At 42.8% G+C, this 21,520-nt stretch overlaps 1 protein-coding gene across 4 annotated transcripts; it reads right to left on the reverse strand.

The window, feature by feature from the left end:
- Positions 1-414: 414 nt before the first annotated feature.
- ZNF131 (zinc finger protein 131) lies at positions 415-20,240 on the reverse strand. 4 transcript variants are annotated; one of them, XM_005241967.4, is made up of 8 exons: positions 17,524-18,375; positions 17,136-17,274; positions 14,452-14,553; positions 13,482-13,626; positions 9,668-10,031; positions 9,343-9,565; positions 5,099-5,229; positions 415-2,589 (listed from the first exon to the last, which is right to left on the reverse strand). In XM_005241967.4, exons 1-8 carry the CDS (start codon positions 17,563-17,565, stop codon positions 1,936-1,938), a joined length of 1,800 nt encoding a protein of 599 aa, XP_005242024.2. In that variant the 5' UTR covers positions 17,566-18,375; the 3' UTR covers positions 415-1,935. The 4 variants fall into 4 exon arrangements, with proteins under 4 accessions (XP_005242024.2, XP_055646374.1, XP_013158315.2 ...); XM_055790399.1 differs by lacking the exon at positions 17,524-18,375 and adding an exon at positions 20,113-20,240 and having other exon boundaries at positions 9,343-10,031; XM_013302861.3 differs by having other exon boundaries at positions 9,343-10,031; positions 17,524-18,374.
- Between the last annotated feature and the right edge of the window lie 1,280 nt (positions 20,241-21,520).

Below are 21,520 nucleotides of genomic sequence, written 5' to 3' on the forward strand. Positions count from 1 at the left end.
TATTGAAAAGGGGAGAAAGAAATAGCCCAGCTGTGCTTCCCAAACCACAGCCCTGCTACCGATTACCACATGAAATGCTCAATTTGCATTGGATTTAAATTACCTAAAAGTTAGTTTCATTGGTTAGACACACAGCCAGACTGTTCCTTTAATTCCACAGATATAGACCTTGTGCCTATACACTCAAAAACATAAAAAAAATGAGTTATACAGCTAAGTAAGCAGGCTTGTCCCCTCCATGTTATCAAAAGATTGGCTTGTTATCAGAAGCTAGGCATAAATACAATAACCAACTTTTACTTTCATGCTTAACACTGGGCCATGTTCTTCCACCCGCATAGAATCTCATCACATATTACTTGCACCTCAGAAAACACAAAACATAATAAAAAAGAATGTAAGTTACACTAATCAAATTGTTTGAAATTTTAATTGAGCTCCATGTTTGTTTTGCAACATTTTCTGAAAGGCTACGACGAAACGCAAGATTCATTTTGAATGAGACTAAATTAAAGCACAAATCCCAGGAAACAACCCTGCATTTGGTGAAGATTGAAGAGAAAAGCCTGATTTTAACCAATATCTACATGACTAACAGCCGTATTAGGGAACGTCCTTGCAAAATTTCCTCCCTTCAATTAAGGCTTTGAAAAGAAAATTTTTCAGAAATATGGAGCACCTCTAATCTCAGGACAATAACTAAGAATTAGAAGTTCTTAGCATCCTTGAACATAGAGATAGACAATTATTTCCTAAATGAATCTAACTTTACAGTAAAGAGTAATCTTATTAAAAATGAGATTGATTCTTACCACTGGGAGCTGGCACTGTAACTGCCAGTCACTCAGCTGCTCCTAATTTATTGGACGAAACAAATAATGCAACTTTTCATGGTTGGTATTGTTTTATTGTCCAATATTGATTAAATTATTTACATTCCTACTTTTCAATCCACAGTTTAGCACTCATACCTATGGCTTTTACTTTTATGTTTAGCATATCTTTGTGTCAAGTGTCAGAATTCCATTTCAAAAAACCAGGAACCTGATACCATATAGACAAGTCTCCTATATATTTATGTTTAAACATATTCATTTTTAAAAAGGATGATTTATAAAATAAAGACTTTTCTGGTAGCTTTCTTTCAGCTCATGTTTACCATAGATTCTACTGAGCTTTTCCTATTTCAATATGTCCCTTTTAGAGTGTCAAGCTGACTCAATGTGGAATTGGTTTCTTCCCTCAGCTCCCTGCCACTAAATTTAACGCAAAAAAAAAAAATAATCAGCAGCTGACAATATTAAGCAAAAATATAAAGCGCTATAACATAACCTACATTGCCTTTTACTCAGCTAGGTTGTTGGATAGTCTAGGAACTTTGTGGAAATTTGACCAGTCTGTGTTGAACAGGCACAGAATTTTTGTGCTCAGAGACCTCCAGCAACAATGTTTTTTTCCCCAGCCTCAAAGTTAGGGACCACTGTCAGGAACCAGCAGTCAGTCTGATCCAAAAATTCACAGGTATCCAATTGCCAATTAAAACAGAACCCACCAGATTTTACTGATTCTTCTGCCACAGACACCCTGCAAATCTATAACAAGACTTTGCTTCAATGGCAAGAGGAAAAGTTACTCTTTTTCTTTTCTTACGCAAGGATGCTGTAACAATGACACAAGCTATTCATTATTAAAATCCTCACAAAGCTGTCCATGTCTGTGGCAGTTTCTGTTTCATGGTATTACATGAATGGAAAAGTTCTTTTCCACATGAGAAAAGTTTAGTAGTACATGAAGAAAGCTAATTTTGGTCCACTTGTCCAGCTTCCTAAGGACAGCATATTGGAAAGGTGACCACCAACAGTTCAAAAAACAATGTAAAAGTTAACAAAAATAATTTGGTATTTCATTCCTAAACCCACAGTGTGGTTATCTGTCCTAGTCATGCACCTTGTAATTCTGTGTGTCCACTAACTGTTGAGTTTTTAAGTCTTCAGCTTGTTCGTGATCTTCCTTATCTGCATCCTCTACTTGATTATGTTCCTTTTCTTCTGCTTCTCTTTGATCAACACTTTCATATTCCACTTGTTCAAGATCTGTTCCATCTATAAGTTCTGCCTGTACTTCTTCCATCTGTATTTGATTTACATGCTCAACTTGTAACTGCTCCACATGAACTTCAGCACCTTGTTCAGTTTCAATGTGTTCAACTTCCAAGTAACTAATTTGCACTTGTTCTTGCAGTTCATCCATCTGTGTGCCTTTCACTTGATTGTCCTGTATGAGATCCTGGTGCATCTGTTCCACAGTGACCTGTGCAGGATCCACTTGTACCTGAATTACTGGTAGGACATGGACTTGTTCCACTTGTTCTATTATAGTCATTGACGTTACTGGTTCAGCTTCCACTGGTAGAACCTCTTCTGTCACTATTCGTTCTGCAATATTGTGCATTTCTTTGAGATGCCTTCTCAGCTCACTGCCTTGCATAAACCACAAATCACATAAGGTACAGTGGTTGGGTTTGTCACCAGTGTGTATTACCAAGTGATCTTTGAATTGATCCCAGCTGTTAAACACGCTGTTACAAACCTGAAACAAAAGACAGAGTGTGTTGAACAGTGCCAAGAGAAATATGACAAAGTATAGTGCCTATTTCAGATCATGGCTTCACATAGTGTAGCTTCTTGCTACTTGCATTAAAAAAAAACATATACGTTAGAGGTAAAAGCTTAAAAAGCTGAGAAGTCAGCTTCAGATCACCAGAAAACCTGGTATTTAGAAACAGCGTGCTACTTTGAATTGTGCATACACAGGATACCTACAAAATTTGTCAGTGAAGCATTTGAAAGCTTTCTTATTTTAACCTTATGTGAAATTCACATACAGCATCATGCCACAGTAACTGTCTGGTGCTAGTTTTGAGTGGAAAGCTATTTATGTAATAATACTGTAAAATGAAAGTGCAACACAAACTGTCCTTTTACTGAAGTTCTACTAGCTAACTCTTCCTTATCAGCTTTCATTTGCTCATGGCATCATGAGGTTTAACTGGCTAGACTGAACTACCCTATTTTGCCACTTCAAAAAAACACTTGAGTGATTTCAGCAGATAAAACTCTCTTAAAACTCCGTCCCTTTTATTGCCTTCCAGCTAAAAGTACTGCCTCAACTGCAGACACATTGTTTTCACAAAGTACATGAGCACACTTCCTTCCCTTCAGCTGGTGCTAAGTTAAGTAGCCTGAAAACAACACAGAGGCTGCAGAAATGAATGAGGTGCCAGGGTAGCAGAAAGAGAACAGGGTAGAGTCAGACTTAGAGCAGAGAAAGAGGCTCAGGACTCTTTGCCCATGCAAGTGTTCTTGGCTGCTGGCAAACAGTTTTGAAACTGAATTCTCCATCTTGTCCATCAGCCACAGCACAGAAGGATGATGAAATATCTGACAGGGATTAACTCAAGAACAGGTCTGTGTAGTGGAGCTAAATACTGCAGTTTTTCTGTTGAAGTCTGTTAAAACAGGTTTGTGATGCTAGTGCCATGCCTTTTTTTCTTTCCCAGGCTCACTTCAGAAAAGTTGCACATACACTTTTATAAATATTAACCTTACAGATAAGCACTCAAAATTACTTAGTCGCACATAAAGATAATGACTATCAGTCATACCCAAGCACGTTAAGTACTGTTCTTGCACATGGAGCTTAATTCAGTACTCAAGGCATACACTGAAGATCACCAAAAGTGCTCATAAAAGAAGCACAATTTTGTCTTCTCTTCTTTGTCCAGTGAGACAAGATTTATTTACTGAACACTACTCAAATTTAGTTCTAAAGAGAGAAAAATTCAAGAAAACTTTATCCAAGAATTGCTGTAGTTTTTGCAGGTTGAAGAAACACTAATCCACATTCACAAGTTCTGTGAGAGGATGTGGTATCAATTTAGCAAAAGAAAGCAATGACACAAAGTGATTAGACCAAAGGGTCACAAAGACAAAGCAGTATGTTCAAATGAAGCTGTTAAGTACAACTTTGTCTTATACGGTAATTCTCACATTCAGAACAAACTTATCTTTAAGATGAAGGTACACTCCCGAGAATTAACTTCAGAATAGTGTAACAACTAAATAGTGCAACGCCTCAGTGAAACTTCTGATTAAATGATTTGATTAGCAACATAAAATTAACTCATCTACTGCAGTATTCAACACATTCTGCGAATAAGATTACTCTCCTTTGGAACAAATAAAGCCAATATCCAGCCATTCTCTTCACTGCACAGTCCGATTTAACCTCAAGCCACAGCCATTCTGTGAACTGAATAATGTGAGATCCTTAAGGGAGAACATGTGAGAGAGCATGTGAGAAACTGAGAGAGTGTGCACAAGAGAACATAAGACCACACACAATATAGAGCATGAGAGCAGCGTGTTTTATTCAAGACCATCACAGCAGTGGGGCAGCAAAAGAGCAAAAAAAAAATTGCTACAGCCAGCCTCACCTCTTGTATTTTCTAGCTTTTCAGAATCAGCTTTTAAAAGCTAAGTAACATATCTGAACAGCTTTTCAAATGTCAGTCACATATAGTGACCAAGTACCCTAGGTATCCATCTACAGCATTTATATTTGATTAAAAGATGTTACAGATTGTCATTGTAAGTTGGAATGACTTTCCAGACAAACTCAATTATGTTTGGTATCAAACAGAATAATAACAACAATAAGGGGAATATTTTCTATTTTGGACTCTTAAGTGAAGCATGCTTACAAGTAGGAAAGGCCTAGGTCAGTGCATCAAGAACCTTGAACATGAAGTAGAAAGATCAGTAAAATGCAGATGAACACTTACCTACCCATAAGAATCCCTCTGAGTATAAGTATTATGAGGCTTCATATCAGTAATTCCTTATTTAAAATAGAACTACTTAGATATAAGAACTTGTCTGCATGTTGCGGTTGAATGTGATCCTTGTATTTATTTCACTAGAAATAGCTCTTGGAGACATAAGCCCACTCTCGTTGCCTTTCCTGCTCAGTACTCCCACACTCCCTCGGCAGAGGAAGGAGGTATCCCGCCTCAGACTCTGCTACTTCCATTACCCACCTGGCATTCATACAGCTTCTTTCTTCCCTTTTTAGCTCCAGCTCCAGACTGACAAGCCGTCAGGTGACATTTAAGCGTGCTATTCCTGGCAAAACGTTCATGGCAGTTTGGACATTCAAATGGTTTTTCACCTGTTAAGACAGACACAGGGATTTGTAAGTGTATAAAACCAGCCAGTTTTCTGTCAGCTCTTTTTCCCCTCTCACCCTTTTGCGCAGGCTGATAAATATGCTGTAAAGGATGTGGCCACCTGGATTGTTCTACAGAAGAAAAGGAAGACATTCTGTGCAGATCTAATAAAAGGGCAAAAACTTAATGTGGACTCATAACTGTCATTTAGAAAAAAACCATTACTACTGCTATTTATGGTACATTTAGGATTTTATGGAAATTTGATTACTATGCTGACAAAAGATCTTGAAGAAATAGCAGCTATTTCTCTCTTTTTATCTGATAATATTTACAATGAAAGAATCAACATTAGTAAATACCCAAAGTGACACATTAAAGAAGGAACTATTTAAATAATACAAAGGTTTATTTTCAAGAACAGTAACAGCTTATGCTTCACCGCTGAAAACTGAGCTCCAAAAAAAGAAGCTGGCATGGAATGAACACAAAATAACAATGCACCAGTATTAAAACAAACATACACCACCACCACCCCTCCCCACTCCAAAATACAGTGATGAGAAAGTACTGAGGGACATAAATGCGCACAAGTAAGATAAAAAATGCCTTCAGTTTGGCCACTTTATTTCAAACCTGGTACTAAATACAGAAGCCAGCTAAGGACAACAGCAGGGGAGGCTGAAAACAGGTGGTTTTCTCTTTTTCATTCAAAGTAGTATATTGTTATTACTGTCTTTAAGTAGTAACAAAGAACAACTGATGTCTCTGTTTACTACTTTCATCATGCATAAACACAATGAAATTCAAGGAAATTAAGTACAAAAAATTAGGAACAGTGTGTTTCTTCTGAAAATCTGGTAATTAATCTATGGAGGTACTGACACCAATATCACTACTGAAATAAATGGCTTAATGAACTCCAAAAAAGGCTGAGACATTTCAGTGAATAGCATAGGAATCCATCCTAGCTAGTTTAAAAGCCTGCATGTTCAGAAATGCAGTAGTTACTGACTATTGAGATGGAAAGCCAATAAATCTGTATTTTCAGAAATACAAAATTCTAGAAGTTCCTAATCAGCTTTTCAAAAGAAATCTACAAGTAGCCTATAATTCTCACTTACACACCTAAAGGCTACAGAAAAATGTTAAATGGTAGGCATATTCCCACTCAGTGGTTACAAAATACTTTTTGAGACTGTTGTGCAGGTAATGCAGAGGATGCTGAACTGTCATCAGTCTTGCAGGTCAATGGTCACAGACTTGGCCCAAGCAACCGATGGATACTACAGAGCAAAACTCACACCACTTACCATCACTTATCCTGTGATCTGGTCCCATCTAAATAATTACTTAAAGGCACCAGTTAAGGATGGATTTATTCTATTCTTACTCAAATTCTTCACTAATCTTCAACATATTCTGCCAGAAATGTCCAGAAGTGACAATACAAAGATAATGGTGGCAATATCCAAAGGCCAAAAGACATTGTATGACTTTTTGCACAGTGCAAATCAATGCCATGACCTGGGCTCCACCAGTCAGTGTTACATATCTGCTATTAGTTAGAATTAATTAACCACATTTGATTAGGAACATAGAGTTTTAAGAAATATTTTAGTGGAATTTGTGTTTGCATAGCAACCAACAGCTACTATGAAATCCTCTGTACAGCCCCGTACCAAGGGTCAGAATCACCTAGTAGGAACGTTTAGAACTTAGGGAACAGTTTCATGATTGAATGCAGGATTGGATACAGTGATAACGTGTAGCCTAGGAGAATGTATTGAGATGTCAAAATGTAGAATTAATGGGAACTGGGGAGAGTCGAATGAAGCAACTTGTAGTTACCTGCCAAGAAACAGTGAATGTAGGTAAAAGGTAATTCTGGCAGGGGGTATTGCGACCACCGACTCATGTACCACCCACCTGAATAATACCCCAGACCCATTTCTAGACCTTTCTAACCTTTACTGCGCAGAATCAGATATGGGAGGGGAGTATATTAATGATTTTTGGGAAATACTATGTTTATGCATGAATCAGACAAAAACCCCTCCCTCCTTCTAGGTTCTGGAGATGATTTTCTTAATAGTTTTGAGAGTTACATGACATGCAAGACATTTTTGAGGTATTTCTTCAGACACTCAGAAGCTGCTTAAGGCACTGTATGCATAAGTAAGAGAGAAACTCTGTGGATCTCCTTCCATTCTTTTATTGAGACGAAGATAATAATCATTAGTAACATCAAATTACTACATCGAAAAGAATTACCAACACTGATCAGGGCTCTACTTCTGCCCCACTTGCTATTTTCATGTATTTGCTAGTGTGATTAAGCAGCAACAGGATCAAATACTTTGTAGGACATTTTCTCCCAGGCCTTTTAATTTCATTTTAGCATTCAATCAATGCTATACAGAATTCAGAACTTAGAAAGACTTTGACTGAATGGGAATTTTTCCACTGACCTTAGGAGACCACAGTTAAATGTAGTATCTGTTTTGATTTTAAGCTTAAAGCTTTTCAAAATGGTAAACCAGAATTAGGTGCCATGCATTATACTTCTTGTAACAATATATATTTAGAAAGTACTCTGTACCTCCTCTGTGATGTCCCAAGTTCATTTGTGCCCAAAATCCTTCATTGCAACTGCAATCAACATATTGTGGTATTGGGGTTACTCTGTTAACCTGCCACAAAATTGTCTCTGAAAAGACTTTCGTAAAGTAGCTTGTATTTAGACTGCTCATCATGCAGAAACATTCCCTGCTTCGTGGGGGACAAGGATTTGCCAGAGTGTTTCTAAACGGAAGTTTTACGGGGCTCTTTGGAAAAGACTGGACACAGTGTCATATATCAATACTCTGTGAAGTCCCATACCCATATGTGGATAACTGGCTAGCTGAAAAGGGTCACATAGACATAGTCCAGCTGGCTGGACAAAAATGCACATCGCTCTCAGCTTTTCTGAAGTAAAGCAAAAATACACTATCCTTGGCTGTTCTTGTTACACAGTAACAGGAAGATCGCGGTGGGAAAAGAATGTTACAGGTGGGAACAGATAACTACAGAAGAGAAACTAGGGGCGGGCTTGGTATTTAGGCAACTAACCAATAATGAGCTTAACTTTTGTAATACGTATGAGCTAATTATAACAAGGCATAAAAGGTGACTGTAAGGCACAATAAATGAAGTCTGCTGATCACTCATATTGAGTGACTGTGTCTTCCCTCCGTCGCGACACCCATATGCAAAGAAATTCTAATTAAAAGGCTTTAACAACAATAAAAAGCTGCAGAAGAAACAGGGATGCTACCTTTCATTAAATTCTTACTGATAAGTCATGACTGATGTATTAAACAAAAACATCTAGAAGATCAGGACTGCATACATTTCGCATTCAGTTATCTGTATAATGCTCAGTATCTGTTCAGACAGTAGGCTTTTCAGTGAGGTGAAGCAGTAGCATCTTAACCTTCCATATTAAAAAGAAGGAGCACAAGTAATTTTGTACTCAAAAGATGCCATACCAGATTTCAGAGGCAGATTTCACAGTAAAAAAAAAAGTACATACTACAGTGACTAGAAATGTTTTGCTGTGTTAATTAACAAAGAAAAATCAAATCATAAAGCAAGAGTGAAACTTTCCAAACAAGATGGATCCATAGGCATTTGCTCAGAAGTTCTGTTAGATACAGAAACCCTCTAAACTGAGAAGCTCACAGTTTAGACTGTATTTCAACAGAAACACTTACTAGTAAAATTATAACAATAGAAGTAGCTCCTCAGCTCGGTACTTTTGAAGAAGGAAACATGCTTTAATAAAGATTTTGAAAAAATCTTTAAGATTTAATAGACTTGAGAGAGAAGCCTCATCAGTGCTTCCTGGGTTTAGGCACCTATTTTTAAGGCCCTCAATCCCTCAAAAGTTTACATCAATGGGAAACAGAACAAAACAAACAAAAAGGCAAACCATCATTTTAGTTGTAACTAGAAGCCAGGTGCTCAGGACTCGTGTTCTCTTCAGCACATTCCCTATTTCCCCAAAGCATGCAAAAACCTAAAATGCTAGAGCTAAGGTCATAACGACAGGACTATAGCAGTACTTTTACCTGTGTGCTTCCGGAGGTGCTCTTTAAAATGTCCAAAGTGGTCGAATTGCTTATTACAGTACTGGCATGTATGTATTTTCTTCCCAGGTCTTTGCTTCTTGCCGGCACCACCTTCATCAAGGTGGTAACAGGTGAGGTGCTGTTTCAAAGCACTCTCTCGTAGGTACCTTTTATTGCATATGTCACACTTGTAACTCTCAGTAGAGTGTGTTTTCATGTGTTCCTTAAAATGGTAAAACAATTTAAACGAACGGTTACATTTCTCACAGTGGAAGAAATTGTTCACGTGTGACAGCTGAAGTTCCACAATTTCAATACCTTCTACCTGTTTGCACGAGGGATCAGTTGCACTATCACCTTCTTCTTGGATCTGGCATTTTCTCTCTCCCTGACGATACTTGCTGGTGATATCTGCCAAAAGAGCCAAAGCAGATTCATCTGATGTATCTGTTGTCTGTATGTACTTTATGGATTGCTCTGCAGAAGCTACTTCTTCAAGTGTTTCAATGCTGTCATCTTCTACTTCAATTGTTCCTTCAGCAATCTCAACCTCAATTTCAACAGGCTCTGATTCTGCAGATGGCAGTGTTTCTGTGATAACATTAGAGGTTTCAGCTATTTTCCTTTTTTTTGGTTTATTTTTACCTTCTTCTTGATTTGATTCCAAGGGTGATGAATTTTCTTTGTTCCTGTAAAACATTCACATAAAAATGGTTAAGATCCATAAGCACTGACATAACAGATCCTGCCTAATACTGGCTTCTGAATCAACACTTTCTAGCTGTTTCTCAAAGACACTGAATGATTAATGACCACATAATCTGTGTGAATGTCAGAAGCTAATTTGCCCTTAACCTACACTCCTTAGAGCTGTAAAACATCATGGTTAAAGCTGCAGAGCCTTTGATATAAGGCTACAAAAGTGTTTTAAATAGCTTTGTTTGAATGACACAAAGCACCTATCAAGAAGAAAGGCCAGTTAGCTTAATAACATAAGTTTAGCTAAGAAACTCATGAAATTCTGTACTTTGAAAGAAAACTTCCCTGAATGAAGGAGTTCTCTGGCCTGCCTACTCAGAAATAGTATTTAAGTCCTTCCTAAGGTATTCACCTCTGTGGTGAAAATTTACTAAATTGATGACTGCTTATGAAAATTATTTGTCTGTAATTAGATATCGCTTAACTTGGACAGGGAGCTCAGGCAGCTCAAGGACAACTTTAATGAGTGGGTGGTGTTTGTCTTGAGCCCCCTGAACCAGCAAGATATGAGCAGGACCATCCAGACAACAAATATTGTGTGCAGCTGTGTCACGGTGGTAACTTCACCATGCTTGTGTGTCTGGCCAACGTTCCTGGTGTGCGTGAACCTTATGAATCATGAAATAGTGCACGCCTGCACTTAGCCTAAACATAAAAGTTTACGCACACTGGGTGCATAAACTATTTTGGTTTTTCACTGAGTATAAAGGCAGGCAAGCTCCAGGACTAGGCCAGAAGGTAATAAAATAAACTGCATTTATTCTTACATTTCATTTGGAATTCATTTTTGCTTGGTATCCAGTCAATCAGCAAAACAACCTCTTAAGCTCTGGAGCGTGTGCAATTGCCTGCAGCACTTACAGCTTGTTAGAAAACACTGCAGATGTGACTTCACACGATAATTATTATAATATCTTGTACTTCAGGAAAGCACACAGCTAACAGCTGAGGTAAAAATAAAAGCCATTGGGATGTGGAAAGTGTTCTAGTTTAATGTTCTGGGCTTAAACACAACCCCCAGCTCTGTTCCTGTTCTCCCTGCACCATACACCCACAACCCCCTTCCTCTAAGATGTCAGGGATGATATGACATCTCAAACATAGAGCTCAGTGGGCCAATGCTTTCAAGTCACATCCTCAAGATTATCCACAGCACTTATGTGCTGGGGGTTTTATTACTGTTTATCAGTGTTGAAAATGAGTGGTTGTCTTCCCCTCAAATCAGACTGGCAGGAGTAAGCTGTGCTTTCACCTGCCTTTGCAGTCTGATGAACCCTTTTATATAATCTACTCCCCATCACTTTCACATTTTCTAGTAATAGCAGAGAGAAGGTTTTGCCCAGTATCTATATGTGGCTAATGATCTAATGCAGCACATAGCTCATTAAATTGCATCTTACTCTATTCAAACAGAGACAGACAGCAGAGGTAAACTTCCAGTTTCATCTAGCCTGGATCTCTGATGTCTAGAAGATGACAGTTACTTTGGACATTACTGCAAGGAGCTCCAGGATTGCATACCAGAAGAATGATCTGCTCAGCAAAGAGAAGACCATCATGCCTGACCACGCTGCATGAAACTTTGATTGGGGAAACACACGTACACCACAACTGCACTTGAAGGAATAACAGCTAGTTGTTTTCTTTCTAGTCTACATTATGCAATGTGCAACTCTTTGTTGCACTATACAAATAGTTCTATAATTATCTCTACCTCTGCTGAATTTTCTGAAGCCTTCCCCTTTCAAAGCTCTAACTGAGGCACTGTATTGCAGCTCTCCCCATCTTATTGTGGGGAACACAGACAGCAACAGTGGTACTCAAGTTTGTCTTTCTAACGAAAAAAACCCTGAAACAAACCAACCCAATCCCCACAAAAAACTTTTCAAAATCTACAAACAATGGAAATAACTCTAAGAATAGACTGGCTTGCATGTGCATTCATTAGGCAAAACAGTTTTGTCCTTGTAACACAAGAATTACAGCATTCACTAGTGACGCGTAACCAACAGACTGAGTAACATTATTCAACAGTGGAAAATAACTGCAGGCTGGACATTTCAGCTTGATGGATGGATCTGAATCCTGTTCACCGGCTCTGTCAGTGCACACTGACTCAAAGCGATACTGTTTAGAACACACTTCTTCATTTTCAAGTGTTATTTTTAAACTCCTCAAGCAGACAGCTAAGGTCTGCTTTTTCTCCTGAATAAAAAAACCATAAAGAATGTTTATTTCAGCGGTACCATACTTAAAAAAAAAAAAAAAAAAAAAAAAAAAAAAAAAAAAAAAAGAGGTGTTTGTGGGTAGGGTAGGACTACAAATGCGCAATTCCTTATCTTTCCTATTAAAAAAAATTACTACTTATTCAGTTCTCCTGCACAGAATAAGTTAATTTAGAAATAAATACTGATGTCAAAAAACCAGTTTCTAGTGCATCATGCCGTAGAGGGTTTTTCTAAAAAATAAAAATAAAATTTAGCTGGCTACTAGAGGAATCTGGGGCCAATGCCACTCTCCTTGGCTAATGTGTCTATGGGGAGACAATAAGGAAGCAACAGTCTTTCATCAGCTTGAATGCAAAGGCCTTTCAGCAGGTCTAGAAGAGAAAGCAAAGATAACTGTAATGCTGGGAGCACTTATGGCCCCTCCTTCTGCTTCATGCCAGCAGAACAGTGTAGCATGCAGAAAGAATGAGAACATGACAGCACTTTGTGAAAGTGAGAGGGAAGGAAGGGGAAAAAAACCAGCATGATGGGACTGGCACCTGCTTTTCTCAGGTTGGACTTCGGTGATGGAGTACAGTTCCTGGCAGCGGCTAAAACGTGCCACAGCAACATCTGATTAAATACTGATCCTGTATAAAACTGATCATAACAGTTACATTCATTCAAAAGTTGAGACGTTAATTTTACAGCAAGAAGCTCTAAGATCACTGATTATTCTCCCAGAAATAGAAGAAAGATGCATGAAACCAAAACACTAGCATAAGCTTGTTTATGTGGTCTAGTGACAGCTGAGGTACATCATCATCTAGTTACCTGAGGCACGTCACACCCAGCTGTCAATCAGGTGTGGGCCGTCAGATAGTACAGAGACCTGATATTAGTAATCACAAAGTCACAGCCCTACAATACCTGCAACACTGACCAGCCATGTCACTTTTCATTGAGTTCCAGCCCAAAGAATGTGACATTCATTTTTCAGCCTGTATAATTCTGACCCATATCTTATAATAGGAGAGTATATAGTCCCACACAAGTTTAGCAGATTCCAGGATAAGGAACAGCACTGCAAAATACAGGCAGCCAGCTCTCATAAAAGAATTCTTGTGACTCTACATTTCAGTGGTGGGAAGAAAAAGAGGTTTATATGCTTACCTGGTTTCAAGTGCTTTGATCGCTTCTAACATTTGTAGATACTCAGCTGCTTTCCAAACATCATTTGCTTCTTCCTCACCTTGGACCATTAGTTTTGCTGTATAGGTGAACTCAATTAGGTGACGAAATGCCATGTTACTTACACCTGTATAGAGGCAAGAAAAACAACAGTTTCTTTTCAAAATTCCTCAGTCTCATCTATCTGATGAATCTTGCACGCTCGCCTGCTCACCATTTGGCTCACAGTATTGTACCTGCCAGTTTCATGAAGATAACACCCTTAAAAGGCTCATGCTGGAAAATAAAGTCTACTATAGAAACATGTGAATCTGGAGCAACTACAGAGTTATGCCACGACAAAGATAAAAGGAAGGATAAAAAGGGACAAAATGTTGTTTGAATAATAAAATGTACAGATTTAAACACAAAAATATAATATCTCTCTCAAGAGACCTCTGAGCAGCAAGTTACTGGAGGCTGCTCCAGGAATTTGCTGCCTGCCTATCAGGCAAGTATTGCTCCATGTCTATCCTGCTCTTGCATCCCAAACAAGGAATCTGCCATTGGCCATCACAGGTAGCCTTTTCCATCTGACTGGAACGGCTGTTTCAAGGGAAAAGATTGTATGTCATACTGCTAGTCCTAAAAACATACAAGGTCCGCCTACCTCTGTTAGTCATGTATTGGGGGGAAGGCAAAAAAAAAACCCCAACCCCAAAAAACACAACCCACCCACAGAACCTCAAACTTTCCCTTCCAAAAGATTTAATTCAGGACTGTTCTTCTTAATTTTTCTTCAGGGGATGCTTTTTTCCACTGGTGGTAGCCGCCTTAGAACAACACAAGAGCTAAGATCTGGAAAGCTAATTGATACGACCAAGCATGTAAGTAAGCCCATACAAAGGATACTACATTCATTTCTAGCTTGGGCACACAACTCTGAAGGTTTTTATTTGCACAAATCAATTACCTTCGATCTCCACCAAGGGCTCCTGGGTGAAATCTTGGAAGAATTTGTAGAAGAATTGGCTACAGGCAGCAAGAACAGCCTTATGAGCTTTGAAATGGTGACCTACAAGGAGAGACAAAAGTTTTGATTTAGGATAATACCTTCTTCACTCACAGCGCAGAATAAGTGCAGATGCAGAAAAGAGACCACTTAGTCTACAAATTTATTCCAGCAGCACCTAGTCCCTTAGTACGTCTCCTTGTAACATGGGATACTACTGCAGCTAGCCTGTCCCATCTCATGCAGACCCTTGCTGGCATCACTGACCTTGCTGAAACTCTGCAACTCAACCAGCTGGAGGACCCACTCACTCTAGCATTTCTCTTCTCACATATTTAAGTTATGCGAGTCCTACACAAACTTTGTTGCTGTATTCCTTTTTCTTGGGCTCTGGTCTCAGGTTTTACCCAGGTCTTCCTTGTTTTTTGTCACTTTTACAGACTGTAGGAGACCAATGGGAAAAACAGTCAACTTGACACCATGGAAAGCTCAGAAAGGTGCAAACACCAGCAGGAGATGAAATTCCTTAAGGGAACAGGGGGTGGAGATCCCCTTAGCCTGTCCCAGGAAGGTCTCAAAAACTCGAGTAACATCTCCAACACTTTCAAGATCAAGCAAAAGGTTACTTTGTATGAACTAAAGACTGTTAAGAGGGAACAGCCTGCCGAAGGGTAAATAATGGCCCAAGAAGCAGCGAACAGAGTCAGCAGATTTCTGCAGTAGCTGGAGGAAAGGTAATATGGCTCAATTCAAGACCAAAAAGACTTGCCGAACCACACCCATAAGGAGCATGCATGCTATGTTACATGGCAAGTGAGGCTGATTCTCATAAGAGATGGTCCAAAGAGGAAGGCAAGTGCCAAATAAAAGAAGGGACTTCAGGATGAGTGCTCCTACACAAAACATCCCCCATCGGCAGCCCCAGTGCTGGATCCAGGACTGGTGATCTCTCTCTCTCCCCGCCCCCATCCCCGTCTATGGAATAAAAGTCTGTTTGCCTATGGACCTCTGCTACTGTGTATACCCTACTCCAACCAAAAGAATCAGTGAAATCAGAGTCACTCCTCCCTCCTTCTTGGTGAGATGTGACACAGACTGATGTATTTTATCACTATTTCTGCCAGCATAAACACCACTGCAGAACAGAAGCGGTTCTGCTCTGTTCTTTGTGTTTTCCAGACTACATATCCCCCAACAAGGCAACAGCGTTCTCCCAGGCACAGGCATGGACAGTCATAAGGCCCCATGGGACTAAGGTAAGAGAATTGACATAGATTAGATCTACACAACAGCTTTGAGCTCAACACATGGATCTGGCAATGCCAGAGCAGGAACAAACATGCAGGATAAGTTTTGTGCAAGCGCTGTCAGTGAAACTATGGCAGCTTCTGAAGAGTAATTTTTCTCTTTATTGACTTACTTTTTTCCAATTTGTGTTCTGTAGAATCCTTTTCCTTCAAGCAAGTCTTTACTACCCTTTTAAAGATCTGGTGGTACTCCTTTAGCTAAGCCTGTCCTAGTGGACATGGCCTGTTGTACTTGAACTCATCTGTTCTAAGACATGTTTGGGATAAGAAGCAATCTAGGTAATCCATCAGACACCATCTTTTCTAAGGAGATAATAAGCCCTTGTATCTCTGTCATCCTTTTAAACTAATACTTATGTCCTTAGAACACATAAGAGAAGTGAGTGCTTCTACCCTATTTTAACTATATCACAGAAGGCTGGCATTGGAAGGGACCTTGGGAGATCATCTAGTCCAAGCCCCTGCTAAAGCAGGTTCATCTACAGCACACTGCACAGGATGCATCCAGGCGGGTTTTGAGTATCTCCAGAGATAGAGACTCCACAGCCTCTCTGGGCAGCCTGTTCCAGTGCTCTGCCACCCCCAAAGTAAAGTTCCTCCTCAGATTCAGGTGGAACTTCCTGGGTTGCAGTTTGTGCCCATTGCTCCTTGTCCTGTCACTGGGCTCTACTGAAAGGGGCCTGGCCCCATTCTCCTGACGCTCGCCCTTAAGATACCTGTATGCATTGATCAGATCCCATCTCATTCCTTCTGCAGGCTAAACAGGCCCAGCTCTCCCAGCCTTTCCTCGTCACAGAGATGCTCCAGTCCTCTCATCATCTTCATATTAAAATAGTAGGCAGATACCAGAGAAGCAAGAAGTAAATCTTACTTCAAGGTGTGTGTGGGGTTGTGGTGGTGGGCGTTTTTTTGTTTTGTTTTTGTTGTTGTTGTTTTTGTTAAACACAAGTTTGTACAAGTTCTCTGCATGCAAAACATTCAGCTCAAGTTAGGGAAAAATATGTTAACAATGTTTTGGAAATCCTTAACATGTTACATGCCACACAGAAGTTTCAAAGTGGGCTTCTGTCTGAAAATATTTAGCCCCTCATTTGGAAAAGCAGAAGCAAAATTATTAATCACTGGATTAATTTATTAATAAAATTATTAATCACTTCTGGAGACTCTCTTCGTCCCCAAGATTTAAAATGAAACTCTGCAAGAAACCCCTACACTGGGACAGAACCAAGTACTTATTAGCAGCCCTGTTTGACAGCTGACCTGTGACAAACCAAACAGCTTCCCAGCCCAGCCTTCACAATTCTCTGTATACCAACTGGTTCTCAGGTGTGTACGTACCATCGACAATCAGAGTGATATCTGTAAACTGGTCCTGCTCACGTTGCTCATTTAGTCTATCCAGAATAACTTTATAGTGTTCAGGGAATTCCTGGATACATTCCATCGTTTCTTCAGCTTCCATGGCAAAAGGCCTCGTCTGCAAAAGATGTGGTATGACAGTAAGAATACCGCACCGCTCAGTAAATAGTATGCATAGTCAGGCTGGTATACAAACATGAAGTAACTGGCACTTTTCAGGGACTACGAAACCAATAGAAACACTAAACTGTCTTGGTAACAGGTTTACCTGATTTTAGCTGACAGGTAGGAAATGGCAGGGTTAATGAAAATACAGTCAATGTGGGTAAGTGTATTGCTTTATTCTACAGATTCAGCAGGGACCCACCTTCCTTAGAGAAAATATAGCAGGGATGTAACCTCTCCACATCAATTCAACACCACAGCAGCATAATATCAGAGTATTTGTAGTTACTTCTTGGAATTCCACCAATCCACTTGGTGGGAGAACAGTTCTTAAAAATGGTCATATTCCAAATCAGATTTTGTGCCTAGTGAACACAAGATGTTTACTTCTTTACAAGATTTTTACTTACAAGATGTAAGGATGTAACAAAGCAGCCCTTTTCAGTCTCTGAGTACATAGGAGTTGCCAGCGGTTTAATGTGCTATCACATCCAAAACTAAAGAGCATCTTATTCACCCAGCCTACTTCTCCCCTGCCAGGTGAAAGATTCTTTGTGAACCTTTTGAAAGAGGCACATACGCTTGTGATCTGATGGCCCTTCCCCCCTTACTTATACAATAAACATAGCTGGGGGTGGGTGTTGCAAAGGGTCTCAGACCTGAAGAGGTTTAGCAGAATTCTGTCTGTGGAGGAAACGCAGATGTTAAGTCTGCTGTTTATGCAAAAGAACCTCAGGAGAGAGCCCCAGTGCCTCAATGAAAGCATTTCACAAATGAAGTCCAGGCAAAATGACTTTAGATCTGTGCAGTAGCACTCATCTTCAACTCCCATGGCTCAGACCGAGAACGGCGCAGAAAAAGCAAAGATAGGTCAAAGTCACATTAGCACAGAAACATTGCTTGCTTACACAGCCTAATCCACTTTGAAGAACATGGGGTTTCTGACAGGCTTGCATGAATCTTAAAGGAATTTGAGACATACCCTTCGCTATACTGCTATACCTAGTACGGAGAAAAGGAAGGAAGTTAGGAGAGCAGGTAGTATCAAACCAAACATTGACTATAAAGACAGGAATTTCTGGTGTGACAAAAAAAGCTTAGTTGCCAGCTGGGATTAAAACATGACACTGCTGTTACAGCTTTGCCAAGATGCTGAAATACCTATCAGGGTCTTAAAAGGAACAGAGAAGATCAGCCTGTGAGGGCAAGAGGGAAGGTGAGGTAGAAGGCAGCAGATGCCTTCAACAACAAAATTTTGACTTGTAACTCTCAGGATTTCCACTTACCCAAATGCAATTTACTTCCAAATGTTTGTAGGGGTATCTTACCAAAACGCTCATCACAATAATAGAGTAACCTGCCCCCGAAGAAATCCAAGAAATTTTAAAAAGCCTTTCTCAGAACACTCTAAAAACATGAATGACAAAACATAGAGCTTATGATGACTACTTTGTCATGAATTAACACAACTAAAGTGTGAACTTAGTGTGTATGTAAAAGCAGTTGCAGCATTGAGTATTCTCATTTTAAAAACTCACATTGCAGAAAAAAGCCCAATAGAACCATACGTATTCAGTAAGAGCAGGACTACTTTGGAGGAAGAACTGAGAGGTACAGTCGAGAAGACCAAGAAGCCGTGCAAGACAGAAGCGAGATCCAAGTTGCCACTTACGAGTAGGCACATGGCCATGTGATGGGAACTGCACTACTTCAGCTGTTTAGACAACTGATGGGAACTGGACTCCTTCAAGGTGTTTACCTTGATTTTCTTGGAAGACCCAGTCAACTACTGACTTAACCTTACCAGCTTGTAATGGGATGCATCTCATGTGATGCACTGCGATCTGTACATCTGTTTTTATCAGTCTACCTCAATGAAGCCCTATTATCGTTATCCTCCTGGACTGCCACAGGGACTCCCTGCATTTGAGGCACTAGACACGTGCTTTCTTTGCCTACGTGGCCGATACAGGAACGCAAGCAGTCAGAGCAGTGTCACGGCAATTCGGATGACCCAGAGAGGCAGAATAAGCGCTGGCCAAACGGCCGCCATCTCGCTGCAGCCGTACAGGGGCAGGGGGATCCGAGGGCTGCCTGGCGGGGCACCGCAGCGGTCGCCTCCAGGGCCTCCTCGTGCGCTTCGCCGCGCGCTTTTCCCCAAGCGGGAACAACCGCAGGGCAAGGACGCCCAGCCAGCCCCGGGTCCCCGGCGTCGCTGGGGGGGGCGGCCCCGCCACAGGCCGGGCAGGAGGGGTGAGGGTCCCGGTGCCCTGGGCGGCCGCCCCGCCCGCCCCGCGGCTCTGGCGCGCTCCCGCAGGCCCCGCCCCCGCCCAGCCCCGGCTATCGCGCCCCCCGGCGAGCCACGGGCCCCCCGCACCCCCGTCGCGGCCCCATTAGCGGGCGCTGATGGCAGTCAGCAGAGGCCCCACCAATCGTAACGCGGCGGCAGAGCCCGCCCCAGGCCGAGGAGCCAATGAGCGGCCGCCGAGTCCCAGGAGCGGGAGAAGGCGGAAGGCCTAGCCAGCGCCGAGTGCCCGCCGGGCATGGGCGCTCCGAGAGCGCTGCGAGCGGCCGCCGGCGGGCGAGAACGTCCCATCGGGGCGCCCCCCCCCGAGGAGCGGGACCGGCCGGTGCCGGCCCGAGCCGCCCGCTCGGCAGCACCGCCGCCTCGTTGGTCCTTATTACGTCATCAAAGCGCGCATTAAATCGATCCTTTTCAATTCCCGGCCGGGTCGCGGCCCGGCGGCGCGGCGCCCCGCGGGGTGGGTAGGTGGTTCCGCTAAGTACTCACCGCGAGGAGCCGCTCGCCCCGCCGCGCCCGCTCCGCCGTTACCGCTTCCTGCTCGCTAGCACGGTGGAAAGCAGGGCGAGCGCCGGCCAATCGCGACTCGCATTCCCGTCCTGCCCCGCGCGAGGGAAGTGACGTCAGGGTCACCTTTCACACGGCGGGGCGGGGCAGGGCGGCGCCGTGCGTTCTGGGAGCTGTGGTCGCTGCGCCAGCGCCCGCGCCCGCGGGGCGGTGCTGCCGCTACGAGCCGCGGCTGCGGCGGGGGCTGCCCCGCTCCCCGCCCAGGGCCTGCATCGTCCCGGCGCCGCTGGGCAGCCGGTAGTGCCCGCGCCGGGTGGGGGCGCCGCGGGAGGCGGCGGCTCCGGTGGCCTCCCCGGGCCGGAGCAGTGCCGCGATCCCCGGCGGCGGCGGGAGGCGCCGTGGCGGCCGGCAGGCGCCCGCCTGGGGGCGGTGTAGCGATGGGGAGGCGGCCGGGGCAGTTCCGCCGCGGAGGGGGCGCGGGGGCGCGTGGCGGTGGAAGGAGCGCGCGGCTGGAGCCGTGGTGAGGCCCGGCGCTGTGCGGGGCGAGGCGGGTCGGTGCAGGCGCCCCGCAGCAGGGGGCTGGCGGCCGGCGCGGCCTTTGCTGCCACGGGGGCCGGGAACGCGGGGCGCGGCCTGGCCCTGATGGCGAACGCGCGTTTCCTCTGCCGGGCGCGCTCGGTCCGTGCGTGGCGGCGTTTGGTGCGAGTGACCGCGCTCGGCGTGCGGCCCGCCGGGAAGTTATCGAGCGAGCCCTGCGGTGGCGGCCCACAGGAGCACGGGCACCCCACCTGCCGGGCTGTGTCACCACGGCACTCGGCACCCCTGGGATTCTGAGCCCCTCGTGGAGTCAGCCCCCTCCGTTACACAGCCTCTCTGTCAACGCAGGGCACGCACACCGCGTTGTTCGCCTTTTCCAGTTTAAACAGAGCAGTACTCAAAATAATCATCATGAAGTGGCATCAAAAGCTGCACTGAAATACCGCTTAGCAAGGCTACTGTTCCTTTCTGTGGTGCCCAGCTCCCCCCCTCTAACTTCAAATCCCAACAGATGAAGAAGAAAACGGCCAAGCAGTGCCTAAAAGCTAGAGCACAGCTGCTGAGTGACTTGGCTGAGGCACCTGAAGAAAAGGTAACAAGTGAGTGGCCCCTCTGCTACCCTGTCTGGGTGCTGGCAACGTGAAACTTGGGTTCCTCTTCTAGGCCAGAGTATTCAGGGGCACCCCTAGTCAGTCAGCCTTCATGTGTTGTCACCAGATGAAAACATACTCATCCAAATAAACCAGTGTAATAATTTAACTTGTCAAAACAGACAATGATTGTCCCTTTGATGGCCTTAATGTCAATCATGATGACAGAAGAGTTGCCGCATGCGATGGCTATTTGCCCATGT

This window comes from Falco peregrinus, chromosome Z (genome assembly GCF_023634155.1).
Source record: "Falco peregrinus isolate bFalPer1 chromosome Z, bFalPer1.pri, whole genome shotgun sequence".
In the NCBI taxonomy this organism is placed as follows: domain Eukaryota; kingdom Metazoa; phylum Chordata; class Aves; order Falconiformes; family Falconidae; genus Falco; species Falco peregrinus.

What these genes read in the sequence shown, in the direction of transcription:
- ZNF131 (XM_013302861.3), bottom strand. Translation starts at nt 17,565, where the DNA reads ATGTGGAGAGGTTACATCCCTGCTATATTTTCTCTAAGGAAG. An exon ending in CTATATTTTCTCTAAGGAAG is followed by an intron (nt 17,275 to 17,523) that starts GTGGGTCCCTGC and finishes CATCTTTTGCAG; the next exon opens with ACGAGGCCTTTTGCCATGGA. An exon ending in TATCACTCTGATTGTCGATG is followed by an intron (nt 14,554 to 17,135) that starts GTACGTACACAC and finishes CTCTCCTTGTAG; the next exon opens with GTCACCATTTCAAAGCTCAT.